This window comes from Lepidochelys kempii, chromosome 14, assembly GCF_965140265.1.
Source record: "Lepidochelys kempii isolate rLepKem1 chromosome 14, rLepKem1.hap2, whole genome shotgun sequence".
NCBI lineage: Eukaryota > Metazoa > Chordata > Testudines > Cheloniidae > Lepidochelys > Lepidochelys kempii.
Genome location: NC_133269.1, coordinates 17,671,017 through 17,692,659, shown reverse-complemented (window position 1 = coordinate 17,692,659; position 21,643 = coordinate 17,671,017). Strand labels below are relative to the sequence as shown.

Below are 21,643 nucleotides of genomic sequence, written 5' to 3'. Positions count from 1 at the left end.
GTTCTGTACTATTTTGAAAGCTGGGTACATCAGCACTGAGAATCCCACTAAATTCTTCAAAGAAACTGAATTACAGGCAAGTCATTTTCCTTTAAAATAAATATTGCATCCAAGACTATGGGTGGGGTGTATTTTATAAATAAAAAATAAATAGGATACTCATACAATACCTAGGAATGCATTTCTTGCCCTGTGTACATGTGGAAGCTTAAGTTTCAAGCACTATACAAACTAGATAAGAAGCTGTGATAATGTCTCAGCCCAGAACTATAGTAACTGTCAAACAACTGACTTTCTGCCATCAGTCCACAGTTTGAAAGAATATTAAAATGAACCATTCAGGGAGGTTTGATCTGTTCAAACTGAGAACAGATTGCTAAAGCATATAGAAAAATATCTACTATGTGCTGATCATTCTGGTGTGGCAGGAAACTGCAAACTTTAGAACAAATTTGTTAGTAATAAACAAGTCATTTCTTAAGCACTTACATATCGCAGCAAGGCTTCTTCCCCAAGAGCTCGCACTAAGCCTTTGGTATCCATCTGTCCCAACCTCAACACATACAGAGGGCGCCCATCTGAAGAGCAAGAGATGCTAAATTAGTATTCTCTGTTAAAGTTTTAAAACTAAATCCGTGTCTTTGTTGTCAAAAAGGTGTGTTTTTACAGTGAGACAGCTAACTCAATTTCACTATCTTGCTGTAAAATTCTAGTGAAGACAAAGCAGTGTAGTTTTACTTTAATATAGCCAGTTGAGGTCAACCCCAAGTTGGGGAGTATAGTTTTGACCTACTAGCTACATTGAAATAAGAACTACCAATGAATTGTTTGTACTAGTATTTTACAGTGAAATGGCTCATTTGAATTCACTATCTCACTACAAAAACAAACCTTTTTTGACAGTGAAGACAAAGCCAAAGTGATTTTGATTAATTAAGACATTTCATTGTACTTGACGAGATTTGTGGACAAAATCTGCCCCCAGTGTAGCCAAGAGAAGAAGGATAGATTATTGGTCCAATATTTTTCCTGATATCACAGATCTCTGGTCAAGACTAGAGCCTTAAATCATTCTCTCACAAGGACACTACCCTGGATATCGCCCAACAAGCCTTTAGAAAGATTACTGCATTAAAGTGAACAACAATACCGCAGAATCAACTCTCCAGATCAATGCTTTATTTGCTAAAATAATGGTGGGTATAATTTTGGGGCCTTTTAACAAACAGCTATTCCCCCACATATTATGTGGGGCTGGCACACACCCTCCTAAATGCTGCTTAAGACTAATGAGGGCAAGTCTGATCCAGAGACAAGTTTCAAATGGGATCCTTACATTCAAGGACTCGCCTCTTTTGTTTGTTGAGATTACTAAAATGTCTTCCATGATACATAACAGTCTGAACAAGTACATGGGCTGATTTTTTGAGGACCATAACTGGCATTTTTGGCCTTTCACAGTATCTTAACAGAGCTGTTTATTAGGAACAACATGTGTTAAACTTCTTTATGGGATGGATTTTTAACTCTGTCCTAATCTATTGGAGTATACAAGCATAAATTGCCATCTCTGGCACTGCAACACACCATGACAGACTGCCTTGTTCCTAAGTATTTTGATTCCAAAGCTGTCTGTTGTTTAAAGGCTCTCCAAGAAAAAAAGTCACCCTTCAATTAGATCACACCTAAACATGTTTTAAAGACTTTCATTCCAGAGAAAAGGGCAAGTCAGCATGTCTCAGTAGCATGCACGGAAGCCCATTTTGCCAAAAAGATCTTAATCTCAATGCTCAATATCATTTCCTTCTAACATTTGAAAAACTGATACCAATCTGCTACAAGAACCAAACGCAAACAATATTTTTGATAGTCTCCCTTTTAAATAGGTCTATGATTCTTCCCCTCCCAGTGCGAATTGACAGCCAATATAGCGTGAAACACTTGGGAAGTATATGTAGCAAAAGAAGGTGGGGTTTTTTTTGTTTGGTTGGGTTTTTTGGGTGGGGGGGGAGGGGAAGGATTCCAGGGGATATGGACAAGCTTTGACTATATTGTTCATTATGAAAGTTTTGACCTCTTGATTCTTCTGAAGAGAAGCTTTGATCAACTAATGATCTTCCCGCTTTGTAGTTTTTATTTTTTAATGGAAGCACCTATACATTGACCCAATGTTAATTCTCCTTTCAAAGGGCAGTTGTTTAAATTTTTAGCAGTTTGATTTAGCCAACCTAGGTTCATCTAAGCATCAGAAGATACAGGTCATGTTTATTTATGCAGGCTTTCCTGCAGGACATTATGAAGATAGAAACTCTGTTGAGCCTTGCCCTTAAAAAGTTAACGTTAAATATCTAAACTGAAGAATGAATTTATCACTTTGCTTAACAGATTCAAAATCAAGACAAAAAAATAAGTTGTAGAACTAGAAACCCAAGCTGTTCAGTCTGCAGATACAGTAGTAGTGTCTTGGAGTATAAAGATTCTACATACTTATGGAGTTACACAGTTAAGTGTTAAAATAAAATTTTCACTAAAAGCAGAGATCACACATTCTTTTTGGAATGTACTATGCAGGTTTTAGAGCACTATATAAGAAGCTGTTAAGTTTTATACAAGAACTACAAAAATCCCTAATTCATAATTTATTAACCTACCCCACCCATATGATGCATGAGGGAAGGCTGTATAACTGGGAGTGTTTTCTTCTTAACCCTGCAGCCACATTTTATAACTCACTAGGGTTTTGTTATTTAACAGTTCTTTGCTTGAGGCTCTCATCAAAATAAGAACTACTCAAATGCACAGGAGAGCCACACTGATCGTATGAGTGTTTATGAATTTATGCTCAAGTAAAATGGATAGCTTTCATTCGTTACCATCTATCCTAGAGAGCATGTTTCATAGCTGCTGCTCTCTGACTTGCCCGTGATTAGTGTTCTTCAAAAATGCCTTGACCTGAAGAAAGAGCTCTGTGTAAGCTCAAAAGTCTGTCTCTTTCACCACCAGCAGTTGCTCCAATAAAAGATATTATCTAAAGAATCCACTCAGCTGAAGCTTGGAACACACTTTGCATGTGCGAGAGGAAGGAGGGGAACTGGTAAGGAGAGATTTAAAAGTAACCTATCCCCAGGCTTTAAAGTGGTAACATTAACAGATTTCAAACTGAGAAACTGTCTGCAGTTTACATGTTGGCAAGAGAGCAAAAGGAAATTCAAGGATAAGACCAAGAGTTCAAAACACAAGATTGAAGACCCTCTGTCTCACTCAGGAAAGTGGACATACTATAATCTACCAACAACCTTCAAACTTATCTGTTTCCTTCCTAGTTATTGGTGAGACCCTAGATGTATGGAAGAGGGAAACAGGAAACAAAGTCCCTCTCTTAAAAATCTAGGAACACATCCCCAATTTCCTTCCTAAAATCTGTACAACCCACAGGGTTGATGGAGACCCATCCATGCACTCACCTCAGCGTTGCAGTGGTTAAGCCTACCTTCTCTCCCTCATGGCCACTATTAATGGTAGCCTGCTATTACTAGCTGCCTCCTGTACTATTTCATATGCTTACAGTAGCAGGAAGGGCTAAAGGGAGTAGTGCTGGGTAGCAGGTAAAGACTAATCAGAGCACAGAAGGCTTGCAGTCAGATTACTCTCTTTCCAAGATGAACAACTGGATAGAAACCCTCCCTCCAGTTACAAGTACGGTGAGGGAGAGGGATTCCACAACTTTTCAGCAAGACCAATACACAGCAGGGGCAAGCTGGGTGGTGTCTTTCAGCAGCTGGGCCTGAATCCTTAAGTTCTGGGGACGTGTCCATAACCCATTACACAGAATAAAGAAGAAGCTGTTTTCTTCTTAATGAACCTGCTCTATTTTGTGTTTGTAACACCACAATTCCTATCACTGAAACTGTGATGCCAAATATTGGCTACACTATAAGCAAGTGTCTGACAACAGAAATAAGCTGATTAAAAAGGTATGCTTATTTACATACATCTTTTAACCACCAACCACAGGAAAGTAATTAATACTCAGCATTTTTATAGCCCCTTTTACCCAGCTAACTCAGAGTGCTGTAAAATATGATAAATAACTCACAACAGCTCTGTTGAGTAGGTTTACCAATTTTACAAATGTCTCAGAAAAGTTAAGTGATTTGATCAAAATTACAATCAGAGCTAGGAACAGGACCCAGGAGCCCTGTCAGTTTGCCTGCTCTCACTTGCAAACCACACTAACTTAACTGCACTTAAGTACAACGTAGTATGAAAGTAATACCCACACTCTCAAACCACACATCTGGCAGGCGTTTAACAAAAAGTTATTTAATTCAGATTATAAAGTGCCCATCAGCATCTAGGAATATAAAATGTACCTTTGTCATGGTGATGCCAACCTCCTGCATAGTAATCTTGTAGTACTTGTGGAGGGTTCCAGGTTTCCAGAATATAGTCCACTTGGTGCTGCTTACGCCATGTTAGTGACTGGCAAAGAATCTCTCTGGCTTTGTCAATATTGAAGTCCCGGGCACGCAAGAATCGTAAAATATGTTCATCCTTTGGGATCTATTGGAAAATAATTACTGATTCAAATTTGAAACTTTGTAACAGTCAATTTATATAAACTTGAACGCAAATACACAGATTGGACTGCACTACTAATTAAAGGAAGACAATTAGAAACTTATCAGACCACCACTTTAGGGACTTTTTTTTTTACTTTTTACAAAGACAGCAAAACAAAGTAAGGAGAGAAAAGTGCCCCTTTGGTTAGCTCCATGGTTGCAGAACTTGAATCTCCCACAGGATAGATAAGTGCACTGTTTGCACAGTCACCGGGCCTTCTTAGTTTTTGAACTGATCCCATGACTTACTTCTTGTTCCAAACTCTAAGTAGCAGAAAACTTCTGTTCAAGCATTTACTCTAGGATCCTCCCAAACACTCTGGAACAATGGGCAACCTGTTTTTAAGGTTATAAAAAACCAGGATGATCACGCTTCCTTAATTCACCCCACGCAAATATCTGCGAGCTCTTAACATGTGAAAACTGGGACATTCTATATGTGGAACACAATGCTATTGTATAATTTATGGTTAGATCCCTCTTGGTTATAAAACCCTTCTGCAACAGAGTATGTTTCCACAGGAAATACAAAAGAGACTGGTTAAATTGTGTTTCATAACTTTTAAAATCTTATACAATTTCAAGACTGTTTCAAGAAATGGGGTCATTTTAATACAAGGCAGACTTGTGAAACTGCTTGGCTGTCAGTCCCCTGGGCCGGATTTTTCACATTCTGCTTAATTCAGTCAAATTCATCTTGTGTATTGGGCACTTCTAGTCACCACTTTTAGCTTTCTGTGTTTCAGAGTTTCTTACTTTGCCCTTGTGTGTTTCCTGGAGCCACTGTCGAAGTCGGATGAGGCAGCTTTCCTGCAATGGTGTCAAGTCACCCAGATACCGCTTGATGTAGTCTGCATCGAGTTTGTCTGAAATGGTATTTACACATTATTACAGCAAAAAGAAAAGGAGTACTTGTGGCACCTTAGAGACTAACGAATTTATCTGAGCATAAGCTTTCGTGAGCTACAGCTCACTTCATCGGATGCAGCACACGAAAACTTATCCTCAAATAAATTGGTTAGTCTAAGGTGCCACAAGTACTCCTTTTCTTTTTGTGAATACAGACTAACACGGCTGTTACTCTGAAACCTGTCATTATTACAGCAGTTACTAATTGCTAGGTCAGTTAACAACTGATCTTATGTGCAAGTACTTGTAATGGAAGAACCTGTGTTCTTATTTCCAGTCAATGCTGCTTGTTTGTCAGCCTTAACTATGTTCAGTTGAATTAAAACGATAATGTCTGAACTGTTGGGTCCAAGAAAAAGAAGCTTTAGCTAATATTTTACAAGTGAGTTGCTTTTCTGCTACCAGTTGAAATCCATTTGCAATGGAATGGGGTTGATTTTTGGTGAGCTCTCTACTTCCTTCCCTGGTAATCTAAACTATTGCCCTCGACCAATCCTTAGTGTGATTTTATTTTTTTTTTAAAATGCTGGCCTTTACTTGATCACAGGATCAGCTACCAGCACACTTATCCAGGACCCAGATAGATGAATGCTAAATGGGGGGTGCTCCCAGAACTGGTCAGGACCAACATGAATACGAATGAACCAGAAACTAATGTGAGGGTCCTCAGCAGAGAAGCAGAGCCTTGAATGTGTCTATAAGCATTTCAAATAATCTAGCTAAAAATGAGAAGTCAAACAGGCCATATAAGAGATGCCAAATGTACCATCAGGTGTTCCTGCTGTGGGCTCTGATGGGCTGCTGGAGGTGTTGAGCACTTCTTTATTGTTCAGTCCCTCCTTTGTGACAGCATCTGGTATGTTGACAGCAGGAGAAACTGGCCGTGCTATGCGAGATGTGCTGTTCTCCAATTTATACATAACAGGAGGAGTCCAACGAGGAACAAACGTCATCCCTTCTTCCTCCATCTGCTTCAGGTAATACTCTATTATTTCCTTTCCCTTTGAAACAAAAACATGTTTTAGCCAATACAAATACAAACAGGCCACTTAAATACCAACAGGTCCTTTTTGGAAATGCAACAAAAGGCAGTCGGGCATCCCAAGAGAGACCCCACAGATCCCTTTCTACACACACTTCACAACACCCTGCTCTAAAAGCCATGTAGTTTAGTTTTCTCTGCACAACCAGCCTGTTAAGTAGCAGCAGCTACATTTCAGGATTTAAATCTAACTAGAGCCAGGCATCTTGGTCATGATTGTGTGCTCACCTTTTTAATATTACTGGTGTACTGCTTCATGGCAATCTTTTCCACTGTGCTTTCAAAGCCAAAGAAAGACTTGATATCCAGGCTTGCTGACTGTTCAAAACAGGTCCAATCTTCATTGTCAGGGTGAACCTATTGGTGGATGACAGCAGAGACCACATGCTTTGATTACTCTTTGCTGTACGTTTTCTCATATAAGTATTTGCATAGTCAAAATTCCATATTTAAGTTTGTTTTGTCAAGTGTCCTGTAAATGGAATTTGAAACCTCTGGTCCCTTTGCAAAATGCAGATTGAAAAAGGTAAAGCTTAGTCAACAAGAAAAGAAAGAAACAACCTTCATATGGTCTCTACAAAAGCCATCATGGCACATTTTCCCTTTTAACAATAACTAGGAGGAAAAACACTGTGCTCCAGGCCAGAGGCACAGGATCCGCATATTCACCAGATTTGCGATGCTTCCCTCTTGGATTACTTACTACCAACAATACTGCAACAGATTAGCACCATTTACTACCTAGATAGTGGCATAATTTTTTTTTTTTTTTTTTAATCCAGAAAAGTGTTTGTACGACTGAAAGGAGTATGATCTCTATTCTGGTTACCAGCCTGAATGAGCAAGTTTTTACAGACTGTAGAGAATGCCTTCCCCCCCCCCCGCCCTTTCAAACTTCAAATACATTCCTGATTTTCTCCTCTTCTTCTATCATAAGCAGCTGAGAGTGCTGGTAACTGGTTCTAGTCTACACTGCCACCCAAGAGAAAAACAGCAGTCTGGCATCTCCACATCTGAAAGAGAAGTGTGTACGGATTCTCCAGCTTTGGTTCTCAGCTCAATGGCATAAAAAATCAGACTTGTTCTGACTTTTTATGAGAGAATTATGTCACTGGCCCTTTTAGTTTTTTCCCTTCCCATAACATACTGGAATTTATTTGTTGTGACCATTATTTATATATTGGGTAATATCCCATGTTTGAAACCTATTAAGGTCATTTAGTCTAACCCTGGCTAGAACAGGATTATTCCCGCACTTAATCCAGTTTAGAGCTTAATGTTTCAATAATGGGGCTTCCAACTTTTCCTTTGGAAGCTATTCCACAGTCCAATAGGTTTCATAATGAGTTGGTTATAAAATTGTGTTCCTTCTCATATTCATAGGGTGAGAAAACTGATGTTAAGTGGCTTGAACATCCTACACAAGCATAAAGCACAGAATATGAAGCACAGAAGCATGCTAAAAGAATGTTTCTTTCTTTAGGTACATAGCTAAATCAATAATGGATTTTTTTTTTTTTAAAGATACCAGGTCTCTTAAAAGGGATCTGGTTTTTAAATTATACTTTTGACTTTACACTTAACCTATCTTTGTTACAAATACAGTACTACCCAAGACTAATATAAAAAGAAAAATTAAAGAAAAAGAGCTTCTCTATTTGAGCTTGATTACCTTGTGCATTTTTCTATAGCATGTTTCTCCTGTTTATTATGGCACTTTCACATGGCAAGGGCAGACAGAAAAATACTTAAATTTTAAAAGTTGCAGTGAGACCCAGGGGCAGATGCAGTACTTGAAACTACTTTTAACTAATATTTTGAAGTTAACTAGATTTCAAAGTTTCCAGCATCCCTTTAAACATGTTCTGCACCCAGAAAGCACTCATTTACGGAAGTGCTGCAATGTAAACGAGTGGCCGCATTTGCTAGTTTGGATTTGACTGCCAAGGTCCATTCCAAGCTTTATTCATACATTACAATTATTTGTGCTTTATTTCATTTGTTTTATATCAGACTAGGAGTATTTTACAACCTATAAAGGAATTGCAAGCATGGCAACAGCTAGCTCTCGGACTTCACTTTTTAAACAAATCTATCATGCTACCAACGCTTTGCGCCAAAAAAGACGTCAGCATCTCAAATAGAAACAGATATGACAGAAAAAAAAATCTAGATTAAAATTACAATCTTGAACTCTTGAATTGTAGCGCACTTGACAATAATACACTTGTAGCACTGGCTAGCACTATGCAGAAAGTGACCAAGTGATGTGCAAGCTTCCCTTCAACACTTCTGCCAGGGCATCATCAATTGTGACATGCCACAACCCTGCTATTACAGACTTTGGCTTCTCACAAGCAGAGTCTGTCAAATGTCTGTCTTTTGTCATGTGGAAATATGTCCAAATGACAGGAAACCAAATTTGCATCAGGGTTTTCACATGTATTGATTACTTTTAACACTAACAGCAACACCCATGGCACAATAATTCATTCTGATTTTTAGGAGGAGCCAAAAAATAATCCAACCTTCGGTTAGGAGTACTGAATGTCAATGCCAACCAAACCCAATCTGTAGAACTGTTAGATTCTCTGTTACTCACTGTGTAACAGCAGTGCTCATTAATGATGACTCTGTTAGAAAAGGTTTCATTGTAGGCCTCTATGTGCAAAGTCCGATCTTGTCTGTTCAAGGAGTTCTTCTGGACAAAGTAAACATAATCTACTCCTGCAATCTGAGAAAGATTACCACAGATTTTGTTAAAAATTTCCATTCTTGTGGGTTGGTATCAAGAAAATTAGAATAAAAGTCATTTTAAAATTGTTTAGTTACCTTTTTTAATAATCGTGGCGCATCTATATCCAGTTTACAACGTCTTTCGATCACATGGATAGCTCCATCCTCACTCTTGAATTCATTCACAGTGTCACTAGCTACAAACATTGGGATTAGAGGACATGTAGGAAATCTTCTTTCATATGCCTGCAAAGATGTATAGAGGAGGAAGAACGAACAAAAGCTTAATCAAGAGTAATTCTATGGACTATACAGATTCTGTCCCTCTTCTCTGACACCATTGTATTTACAAGCCATCGTCTTGATCTTATCCATTTGGTAGGAAAAGCAGGGGCCCTTGCATCTCCACTTTTTTGAAATTACTACTATAGCTGACACCATTAAGAAACAGACTGCTTTCAAGACAGCAAGTTTCGTAGCAAACCAAATATTAGAGTATTTCATGTATAGTCCTGTTTGAGATACATGGTACATTTGACCTAATCCAAGGGTTAATTTAAACAGTGCATAAGAAACACTTTCCCCCCTTCCCTCTCCCCTACCCTCCTGCCCCCCCCCCTTTTTTTTTTTTTTTGAGGGAAGTGGATAACAATGTGCATTGACCATCCTCCCTTTAACAGGAACAGAACATCTTAAAGAGACCCTTTTATCACAAGAATACCTGAGCACATAATGTGCTGAAGGATTAAAAAACCCATTGTGTAATTATCAGCATTTCACTGAGCTGTCTGGAGGGTTTCCAATGCATTGCCCAGAAGTGTACCCGATGCCATGGCAAGGAACATCGCGGCAAACGCCCTCCAGGACGCGACAAAGAAGCGGATCGGCAGAACACCCTCCAAACAAGATATCACCACCTTCCTGAGTGGTTCCCTGGATGGCGAATTTGGACGGGATGGGCATGACATTGCTTCGCTGTGGTCCCGAGCTCGCAATGCCACGCGTCGCCTGGGGAAGCGCATCTGCTGCCACTGGGAGTGGTGCGAGGAGCGCCAGGAGCTGGGAGTCGTGGTGCTGCAGATCAGGTCCGACAACACCATCGTCACCCTGAGCACCAGAGGCATGCTGGAGAGGACCCTGATGGCAGCCATCCACTCGCTGTACATGGAAACCCTGAAGCATAAACAGGACCAGGGTAAAGCCTTTGAACTGACCAGCAAGTGGGACGCCAGCAACCACTTCCTCGCCGGGGGCGGCTTCACCCGTTTTGCTGACTAGCGGTTCATCCACCGTGCCCGGCTCAACTGCACCCCATTCAATGGAGCCGTCCGCCATGGGAACTGAGACAAGCGTTGCAGGAAGTGCGGCTACTCCAACAAGACCCTGCCCCACGTCCTGTGCAACTGCAAGCCCCGCTCCAGAGCCTGGCAGCTGCACCACAATGCCATCCAGAACCGCCTGGTGAAAGCCATCCCACAGCACCTGGGGGAGGTCACCGTGAACTGCACCATCCCCGGTACTGACAGCCAGTTGTGACCTGACATGGTAGTCACCGATGAGGCCCAGAAAAAGATCATCCTTGTCGACATCACGGTCTCCTTTGAGAGCAGGACCCCGGCCTTCTGCGAAGCCCGAGCTCGTAAGCTGGAAAAATATTCCCCCCTGGCCGACACCCTGAGAGCGAAGGGCTATGACGTGCAGATGGATGCCCTGATCGTCTGAGCCCTGGGCGCTTGTGACCCCTGCAACGAGTGTGTGCTGCGGATCTGTGGAATCGGTCGAAGCTACGCATGGCTCATGTGGCGCCTAATGGTCTCGGACACCATCCGATGGTCCAGGGACATCTACATCGAACAGATCACCAGCCACCGACAGTACCAGCAGGTGTAAGCCGGTACGACATCGTGCATCAACTATGGGAAAGGGACTGAGAGACTTTTTCCCCATTGGACCATATGAACTAGAACCATAAACTCACTGAACATTAAATCCCACCAAATGAGGGTAAATCCATCCTCATCATCGTATCCACTCATTATACTCCACACCTGAACATAGCCATTATATGAACAACATACCCCCATATCTCAATGTCTGTACTTTAACCCGTTAATCTTTTACCCCCAATCGAGGAGACTGCAGATTACGTATTCCTTACACTACCTGTTCCTAAACCGAATTTCGCAGCCCTTGAGAATCTGTACCTTATTCCCTGATAACCAGAAACTTCTATGCTTAAACTCTGTACCATTTTCTTTTTACTTCATCATCATCAAATTATTAAATCTGTTAAAAGGTCTCAAAACCCACTCCTTACACTAACAGCTTTCCCTGAGTGCAAAGATTGCCATATCTCTAATGATTTCAGTGTGCCATTTATCAGTTTGTAATTATGTTTAAGAACATAGACACCACTGAAAAATGTTACCCTAAGTCACTTAGGTGCTTTTGAAAATTTTGTCCCTAATACCTTCCATAACAGCATAACTATTTACATACCAACAGTCCCGATTTAACTTGGAGATTATGGTCATGTGCTTATGCTAATCTTGTAAATTTGGGCTGGACAGGAGCTTATTTTACAAGATAAATAATACGCCCTACAGTTTAAGAAGGGTGCCCTTTAAACAAGGAAACACTTGCACAGATATTTTCAATTTACATTTTTGTTGTTGATATGAAGCTTCTTGGACCACACTCCCTATGCAATATTTATTTTTTAACAGTATATTTTTAGATAGTTTTCCTTCCTCCCTCCCACATCTATATTTTCAGACTGTTGACTTTCATTTCCTGTTTGCTTTTGGAGTCAAAGCCTAGCTGTCTTCAGAACTCTTTCCAAGACCCACCTATTTACCAATGCCCTCTTGCTCTAAGACCAGACATGACAATGAAACACTAACACAGATAAAGAAAACCTAAAAGCTTCTTAGGACCAGCAGAAACAACTATAAGCAATTCTATGCAGATGCAGACTACCTTGTTTAGTGCTTACGCACTATTTTAATAGGCTGAACTGCTCTAACACAGGGCTAAGAGGTAAGATGGGCAGCTGTTGCAACATACATACATACATACATAAAGCGGAGAGGCAAGGGTTGAAAAGAAATCAGAAAAATTAAAAAAAAACCAGTGTGTGCATACATCACAAAAAGGTTTTATGAATTAGATCATGTAGTATTTTAAAATAATTTTTATAGCATCAAAACCAAAAAGATAACACTATGTCTGACTACACTCCACTAGTTATCAAGCTTTTATTGTGTGCCCAGATGTTTTTTTTAGTTCATAGGCTAGAAATAATCTAGGGGCTTAAAGAAATGCATAAAACAGAAGTGACAGAATGTTAGAGTTATGACTCTAAAACATCAGGCAGTACAGAAAATTCAAGCTAAGGGAGAAATAGACCATGGATCCTTTCAACATCATGCCACAGTGGTTCTCAACTCTTGGAACACTTGCGGCCCTATCAGCACACAGCTGTGGCCCACATGACAGCCTAAGGGCCATATTAGTAGTACATATATTGTGTGGATGCGGCCCACATAACAGAGAGCTATACATGCGACTCACAATGGTAAATAGGTTGAGAACCACTGCCCTGGCATAACAAGTCCTTACCCGTACCTACTTGAGCCTGTTGCACCTTCGTACAGAAGACCCTATACATTTTACAGTTAGCTGTGAATCTCCTTGTTCTCGCCAAACAATACATCTCAGTGTTCTTTGTAACTGGTCATTAGTGTGACAGGAAAAGCAAATAGCTTCCAAAAGGAGCATGTTGATAAACATTTTACCATCTTTTTGTATTGCTCCCTTTATACTTTCACATTTTTGTTTAAGAAATCTATACTGAAAATGATTTTCTACTTTCTCATCTCTTCAGTTTATTTCACATCATTATGTTCCACTAATTATTTTTAAAGCACTTTTACTTCTGGGCCATAAAAGGTTTTACTATCTCTATTCATCTTGTTTTCTTCCAGCTACTCCTCTCCAAAGTCCTGTTTGCTGCATCATGTTGATTAATTTCTCACCTCATCCCTCAAGACGCATTTTTTCTTCCCTTTTGCACTGTGTGTTCAACACCAGAAAATTACAGTATTTTCTGCTTTGTTTTTACTGTTTGGCAAGCAAACTTTAAAGTGTTTACTGAATGGCAAGCAAAGAGATTGGCTGATGAGTATTTGTTCTGCTTTTACTGAGAATGAAAAGTAAACTGACTTTGTTCAATATGGAAAGGAACAAAATAATCAGCCGCCTGGAGTTGGCAAGCTGAGTGCTTAGAGGAACAGAACACTCACAGGCTTCAGACAGATTAACAAGAACAAAGGATACTTTCTTTTGTAAGGAATGTACAGACATACTACTGAGGATTGTCCTCAGTCATTTTTGTTTAGGCTTTTCAATCAGGTCATTTTTATTCCTTTAAATTACATTCAATATCCAATGTAGTCCTGCAACACATGGCCTAACAATACAGCCTTGTCTCAGGAACAAAGTTTTAATTAGCAAACCGCACAAAATATTTATTATTCTGATTTAAAACCACAAAAGCAAGAGTTAAGGACTTGCATGTCATCTTTAGCTTGTGTCTTCTACACTGAAAGCCAGGCCGAACACCACCGCCAGAGACATAGACCTGCAAATCTTGTATAATCACAATTCAGTCTGAGACAAAAACCAGTAAAGGGACATCAGCATCGGATTGGGAGAAGATGAACTGCAATCTGGGAAGCATCTAGATCAGTGGTTCCCAAACTGGGGTTTGTGAAATGTTACAGGGGGTTCTTGGGAAAAACTTCCCTAATGGTGGATAGAGCTGTCCCCAGGGACTCCAGGCAGCATGGGGCCAGCAGCCCGGAGCCCCTGGACTTCTAACAGCTAAGCAGATCAAAGCAAACATATCTATCATACTGAAGAGATTTAAGCTTCAAGACTCCTTATAAGAAATGGATAGGGAGGTGGATAGTTTTTGCTGTTTTTAAAATTAAATAGACAGCTAGTATTGTTTTTAAAATTATTATGAAGAACAAATTTAAACTTTGTTGTAATGGGCGTTGTTTACCTGGAGTGCTCCAGACCTGAATGTTTGTGTATGAGGAACTCTGAGTTGGTTTCTTAAAATACCTTCATGCTGTTTCACACCTGATACTTCTTGATGAAACATAGGAGCCTTGTCTTATAACAAGCTTATTCAAAGTGATACAAGCTACGAAAGGGAGATCTTGGAAGAGTATTGCCGTTTTCATAATATAATAAAAATACTGTAATAGTAAATAATTAATAATAGTGTGTAATAAGTGTGTCATAAAAACAAATTTTATATTTCCAAGATCACTGCTTTTATAATTTATACTCAGGTAAGGAGAAAATCCTTGGAAATATTCATTTTTAGAAGGGGTTCACGAGACTCGACATTTTAGTGAAAGGGGTTCACAGGTTGTTAAAGTTTGGGAACCACTGGTCTAGATGGTATAACTACACCAAAATCCAACCAAAAGGATCATCAAAAAATAGGTCATGTTTAAACAGGACACCAAGATTATGGAACCTGGAAGCCACAAAGAAGGAAGGTACCATCAAAGCAGAACAGGAGAAAATAAGTCAGAATTGTAGCCTTTTTATTAAAAATCTATTAGGTATCATTTTTCCAGTGTTCCATGGTGCTTTGAGACAGGTTTGTGTGCATATGCACACACGCGGGCACACACACCTCCTTCATTATACTGCCTTTGTTTTCTTTATCAGAATAAATGCAGCATTAGAGAGCACAGTTAAGTTATACCCATCAAGTAGCAAATCAATCTTTTCTAATTAAATTTTAAGTTAGTTGTTGCAGATGAAGTGAGCTGTAGCTCACGAAAGCTTATGCTCAAATAAATTGGTTAGTCTCTAAGGTGCCACTAATACTCCTTTTCCTTTTGCGAATACAGACTAACACGGCTGCTACTCTGAAACATGTCATTTTCTTGTCAGAATTTCACTTTACTGCATACTATATTTATCAGCAATTAGTCAGTTCCTTAAACTCAGTGTTTACAGTAATGATATTGGGTGCATTAGAGAAGGTCTGTTGCAAAAACTAAACACTATTACTTAAGGGTTAAATTTAGCCCACTGGAAGGGTTTGTCATTCTGATTCATCATCCATATGACAAAGTTACTTTTTTGTTACATAAACAATTGTCTTTATGTTCTGTATTCATATGAAATATTCTCAGAGAGATCCCTCAAGACTTTGTAACCAATATGGGGACCGACACTAAAAGCTTTCTAGCTAAAAGACAAAACATACACCTACACATCCTTCAAAAGTTTACACCTGGAATTTTGTTGCCCACTGATTCTGTACTTTACAATTTCCTACTAGCCTCAGGAGAACATGTGTGTACTCGGACATATTAAGAGCTGGCACTGTGTAGCTGAAACATAATATGGAGAAGCAGCTTGAGCTTGAAATTTAATAGGCTTGTTATATAACCTTTTAAACTTTCCTAAAGCATGTTAATGACAAGAAAGATACAAAATTCTGTGACAAGAATCATTTAGACCAAAACTATACAGTATTAAGCTTCCTCTTCCCCAAATGCTTCCCTTACCAATTCACTAGTAGAGTACAGTCAAAGGGACTACATGAACTTTACTTCCATCTTTGCTAGTATTTCAACTCTACTTAAAAACAAATATGTTTCTAAGCAAGATTAGTTTTAAACACACACCAGTATTTTTCCAAATCCAGGGGAATGATTAAAAGAAAGAAATTTAAGAGGGCATCAGTGGCAGGTGATAAACTGGGAGACATTATCTTTTAAAAATACAAATTCTAACAAAACATGTGGCTCCAACTCAAGAGGATCAATGATGAGGTTCTCTTTTTATTTAGATTTAGAGTAGCAGCCACGTTAGTCTGTATCCGCAAAAAGAACAGGAGTACTTGTGGCATCTTAGAGACTAACAAAGTTTTTTTCTCCTGCTGATAATAGCTCATCTTAATTAAGTAGCCTCTTACAGTTCGTATGGCAACTTCCAGTGTGTGTGTGTGTGTGCGCTCGTTCTTATTATATGTTCCATTCTATGCAGCCGACGGAGTGGGCTGTAGTCCACGCAAGCTTATGCTCTAATAAATTTGTTAGTCTCTAAGGTGCCAGAAGTACTCCTGTTTTTTGTTTAGAGCTTTTCAAAACCAGACCGGATATTAAATGAATGCTCTAAAAACTCGAGAGGCTTTGTCATTTGCTAAGTGAAAATGTCCCAGCCACAGCCACATACAAAATTAGATATGCTCCCAAATTATATTGTTCTCATATCATTTTCCCAATCCCCTATCCTACAATCCATTTTATACAAGCCCTTTCATCAGCGGGTGTTCAAGTGTTTGTGCTTACAGAAAGTCTGAGACAAAGTCCGAGAAGGTTCTTGCACTGTGCTCATCACCATGGTAGCTGTATGTTCTGAACGCTACTGTAATATTAGTATGGAAGTGAAACTGGGAAATTGACTGTTTTCTTAGAAATAAAAAAGACAACATATTCTAAGTTCACTCTGAACCAAAAGGGACTTTTTTGGGCTCAGAAGGGGAGAGGGGCCTAAAACTGCCAACTTAAGATGCACTTGCAAGGTATGACCACACTTGCAAGTGCACATACAAAAACCATTCATCATGTCATGTATTCTCACCCTCTGTGCCCATGCAATCCATGAAGTATCTGAAGTGCTAGCATCTTTCTGGGACTCTGAGGGTTCACAACCCAGCAGGGCACTGTGGTAACCTGACAGATTGCATTCTATCACAGTCTGATCCTCCCTGCTCCCCTCTTTCTCCTTTCCACCCTTCAAATGCTAACCATAAGGCTAAGAGATGAAGTTGAGAAAAACATTACTGTCCCATGGCAGACAGGCCAGGATGTTTCAGGCGCTCAGCACCCACCATACCAGTAAATATCGAAAAAGAAACAGGCTTATTTTTTTCAGATTAACCTACACAAAATAGCAAATTCCTTATCCTCCTTCACATGTTCGTGTTCATACTCACTTGTTCTTTTCTCTACTGGTGACAAAACAGCAGTATTTGAAACCAGCAGCCATACTTATGTGAAGAACCATGGTGTCATATTACAATATTGAAAGACTGTATAATTTCTGTATTCATAACCAGCTCTTTATTGGGAGGATGCAGGAAGGAGAGGAAGGAGGTGGTAGGGAAAGGACATATCCCAAAATACCTGGTTACCAAAATACCAGACTGACTGGTTAAAACAAATGTCCACAGCGATTAGAAAGGAGTAGGTGAGTCAGGGCACAGACCTTGGGGAAGAACAAAGTTTGTCTCCACTATATAAGGATTGGTTAATTCTTAGAGAAAGGAATACAGTTTGAGGCGAGCACTGACTCTGAAAGGACAAGCAATGATCTTCTTTGAAAGCCATGTCTTGACAGGTACACCTCTGAATCTCTGCTACCATGTAAGAAACCTTGCCACTCAACCTTTAATCTTTTGAATTAACCTTTCTTGATCAGTATTAGTGTGGCTCTTTATAGCTGTTGCTTAGAAGAAACAGGTTTAATTGCGGTTCACATCTGTATTTTCACCTTCTTGAACTTTCTTATTTAAATGAAATAATCCACTTTAATGACCTTGAGGGGAACAAATGCTGTCTGACTGTGGCTAAGAACCAAGAATTCTGTACCCTCAGGGGAGGGAGAGAATACAGATGAGAAACACTTTGGGTAGCCAAGATAAAAAATGAAGACTTTAACCTGTCCCAAGAAGCATCACAGCAGGCTGATTTACAGCCATTTAGTCATGGAATGACCGCTCAGATTTAAAAGTGCCAGGGCACTGTCATGTGGTGGTGCACTGGTATTTTACACAAAAAACTGGATTTTAGGATTCCTTTCTGGCTGATTTTCTTACTAGAGACAGGAAAGAAATTTTAGGACTTATTTTTGGCTTACAAAAGAGATACGTCAAGCCTTCTGTTGTTGCAAATTTTTGCCAAAGAAAGTTTCTCTGACTGAATGAGGTCAAAATAAGTAGGAACAGAAATCAGATATCTACATTACACCTCCCATTTGGAGTCAGCACTTGCAGCAGAAAACAGTCACTAACAGATATGCGGCTGACAACCACAGCAAGATCACCAAGAGGCGCGTGACTCAACTCCTGTAGGAAACAGATTTTTCAAACGTATCAGATGTAAGCAATAGCCAAAACTGTATTGAAACAATAACATAAAAAGGGAAGCCATAAAATCTGTCATCACAAACTCAAATTATTTACAAGATAGATAAATTTCAAGAAGCCTCCATTAAGGATCAAGGAGAGGAAATGGACAGTGAATGCCTTGACTGAAATCACAATATGAAATGGAACACATGAAAATGTACCCTTTAAATGTGTTCCCTTTTACACATTTGCTCCAGTAGGGTGTCTCACTTCTAGTCACCAACTCCAAGGTCTTGGAAATGCATATTTTCCACAACATCTGAACACTTATGGCAAAATTCTGCCCTTACAAACTGGAGTTATACTTGGGCTGGTTGTGAAGAGCAGAGAGGTACTGGCAGAGGATTAGATTTTAAAAACATAGAGATGTCTCAGGGCAGGCATATGGTGGGATGCACATTGCTTGTCCTTTAAAATAAAAAATAAATAACTAAAAGGATTAGCATAAATCCCCTGCTAGTGCAAGATGCTGAATGCAACATAGGAGGGACCTGTCCACATGCCTTAACTGGTAGGCAACACAGCCCAACCCTAACCCCTTCGGTGCCACAATGCAGTTATTGGCATTGTAGTTTGTCCTGCTTCTAGAACTCTCAATTACTACAGTAGATAGGAATTTTAGCCTGCTGCTGCACAAGGGGTTGAGGGATGGGCATGTTCTATTCACCCTCTTCCCGCACACTACAGGACAGACCAGGGGTGGGCAAACTTTCTGGCCCAAGGGCCACATCAGGGTTCCAAAATTGTATGGAGGGCCGGGTTGGGAAGGCTGTGCCTCCCCAAACAGCCTGGCCCCCACCCTCTACCTACCACCTCCCACTTCCAGCCCTCTGACTGCCCCCCCTCAGAACCTCCAACCCATCCAACGCTCCCTGCTCCTTGTCCCCTGACCGCCCCCTCCTGGGACCTCACTCCCTCTCCAACCCCCCTTCTGCCTGTCCACCCCAATCCCTATCCACACCCCCACCCCCTGACAGGCCCCTTGGGACTCTGTCTATCCAACCCCCCCCCGTTCCCCATCCCCTCACCGCCCCCTCCCCTCAAACCTCCGCCCCATCCAACCACCCCCTGCTTCCTGACCTCCCTCCCCCCCCCCCCGCCCAGACTCCCTGCTCCTTATCCAAACCCCCCGCTCCCTGCCCCCTTACCATGCTGCTCAGAGCAGTATGTCTAGCAGTCAAGCTGCCTGGCTGAAGCCAGCCACACCGCCATGCTGACCAGCAGGAGCTTGCAGCCCCGCCACCCAGAGCGCTGGTGTCACGACGAGCTGAGGCTGTGGGGGAGAACCCCTAGTTCTTGTGGTATGAGGAGTAAACAACACTTCCTTATTTACTTTCTCCACACCAGTCATGATTTATAGACCTCTATCACATCCCCCACTTAGTCGTTTCTTTTCCAAGCTGAAAAGTCCCAGTTTTATTAATCGCTCCTCATATGGAAGCCATTCCATACCCCCTAATAATTTCTGTTGCCCTTTGCTGAACCTTTTTCCAATTCCAATTTTTTGAGATGGGGCAACCACATCTGCATGCAGTATTCAAGATATGGGTGTACGATGGATTTACAAAGAGGCAATATATTTTCTGTCTTATCTATCCCTTTCCTAATGATTCCCAACATTTTGTTCGCTTTGACTGCCACTGCATTTTGAGTGGATGTTTTCAGAGAATAGCCACAATGACTCCAAGATCTCTTTCTTGAGTGGTAACAGTTAATTTAGACCCTATCATTTTATAAGTATAGTTGGGATTATATTTTCCAATGTGCATTACTTTGCATTTATCAACATTGAATTTGGCCCTTACTATTTAAGCAAGGTAAGATTTAAGATTTGTCTACCTGACAAAGGCGCTACAAAAGCACTAAGGCAAGAGATCCTATTTGCCTCATTTTAGAAGCTAAACATCTGTTTTACCATGTAAATATACAAAACATTTCTGATCTACAACTTGCTGATTACAGTATAATTAATGTATTTTGACAGGTATATTAACAGAAGGAACAGATAGAAAGTGTGCTGCTTGTGGACCAAAGTCAGTGCCAGCATTCCTGAGTAGTTCAAACAGTCCAAATGCATCCTACTTCTTTAAACTTCAAGAATTTGAGATTTGCAATTTAATGCTTTCAACAAGGGACTCTAGACACACAAATGCCAATGGAAATTTTGTATAATTATAAAAGTCAATGTATGGCAAAGTTTGCTTCATGATCTTTTTAATTTTTATGCAGACAGTGCATATTTGCATTTCAACATGGCTGCATCTCAACTTAAGAGATGAGCACCCAGGAAGCACATAATTGTGAACAGAATCCTTTCAGTCACTCTGATAAAATGCTAATTCACGTGCAGGAGTGAGAATTATTAAAAATGTAATCCCAGATGCTCAAGCAACCATCTGCACCTGTTTTCCACTTACAAAATATTTTAAGGGGGTGGAAGGGAAGATTATGATATTGGCCTTAACTATCAGCCTCGAGCCACAACTAGAGAAGAAAATCCTCCCTCCTGCAGTGTCCTCCAGAGATGGTATTAATTCTAGTTTATGACAGCTGCTCAATTGCTTAGGGCTTTGTCTACTTGGGAAAGTTTTACTAGTTATATGTACACCCCGGTATGAGCCCATGTGTTGACAACCTTATTCCAGTGTAAGTGGAACTTTTCTATTTAGTTTACGTCCCTTTGGAAGGAGGTTAAATTGAAAAGCTAAAAAACCAAAATAACCCCCACACTTACACCAAGATTTAAATTTATTTAAATATTTGAATTTAAACCAATAGTTATGCCAGTGTAAACTATGTATAATCTTTTGTGTGGACACATTTTTTCTGGTATAATTTCCCCACAGAGAGAACCCATTTATCGCTCCTGCCCCAAAGCTTGCCGAAATGGAGAAAATAATGCCATGCTTATTTTAAATTCAGTGTTGCTTTACCTGTTGGGTTTGTACTGCTGATCACTGTTCCCTCTAAGATGTGCGCGTGCACACAGGTCCTAAACCCAGCGCGCATGGCAAAACACCGCACACACAAAAATTTGCACAGAAGAAATTTTTTGCGCACACGACCTGTCAAAAATTAGAGGGAATATTGCTGCTGATATGGAGT

At 40.2% G+C, this 21,643-nt stretch overlaps 1 protein-coding gene across 17 annotated transcripts in view; it reads right to left on the bottom strand.

Annotated features, from left to right (window-relative positions):
- Window positions 1-21,643, bottom strand: part of SEC14L1 (SEC14 like lipid binding 1) — a 140,683-nt gene that overhangs the window by 48,875 nt on the left and 70,165 nt on the right. For 16 of the 17 annotated variants that reach the window (XM_073311095.1, XM_073311096.1, XM_073311092.1 and 13 more), the window contains 7 exons: window positions 9,406-9,555; window positions 9,176-9,307; window positions 6,802-6,930; window positions 6,298-6,532; window positions 5,379-5,488; window positions 4,374-4,563; window positions 490-578 (listed from right to left, as the gene is read on the bottom strand). In XM_073311095.1, the coding sequence (XP_073167196.1) occupies window positions 490-578; window positions 4,374-4,563; window positions 5,379-5,488; window positions 6,298-6,532; window positions 6,802-6,930; window positions 9,176-9,307; window positions 9,406-9,555 (1,035 nt within the window). The remainder of the gene's footprint in view (window positions 1-489; window positions 579-4,373; window positions 4,564-5,378; window positions 5,489-6,297; window positions 6,533-6,801; window positions 6,931-9,175; window positions 9,308-9,405; window positions 9,556-21,643) is intronic. The other variant, XM_073311106.1, reaches the window with a different exon arrangement.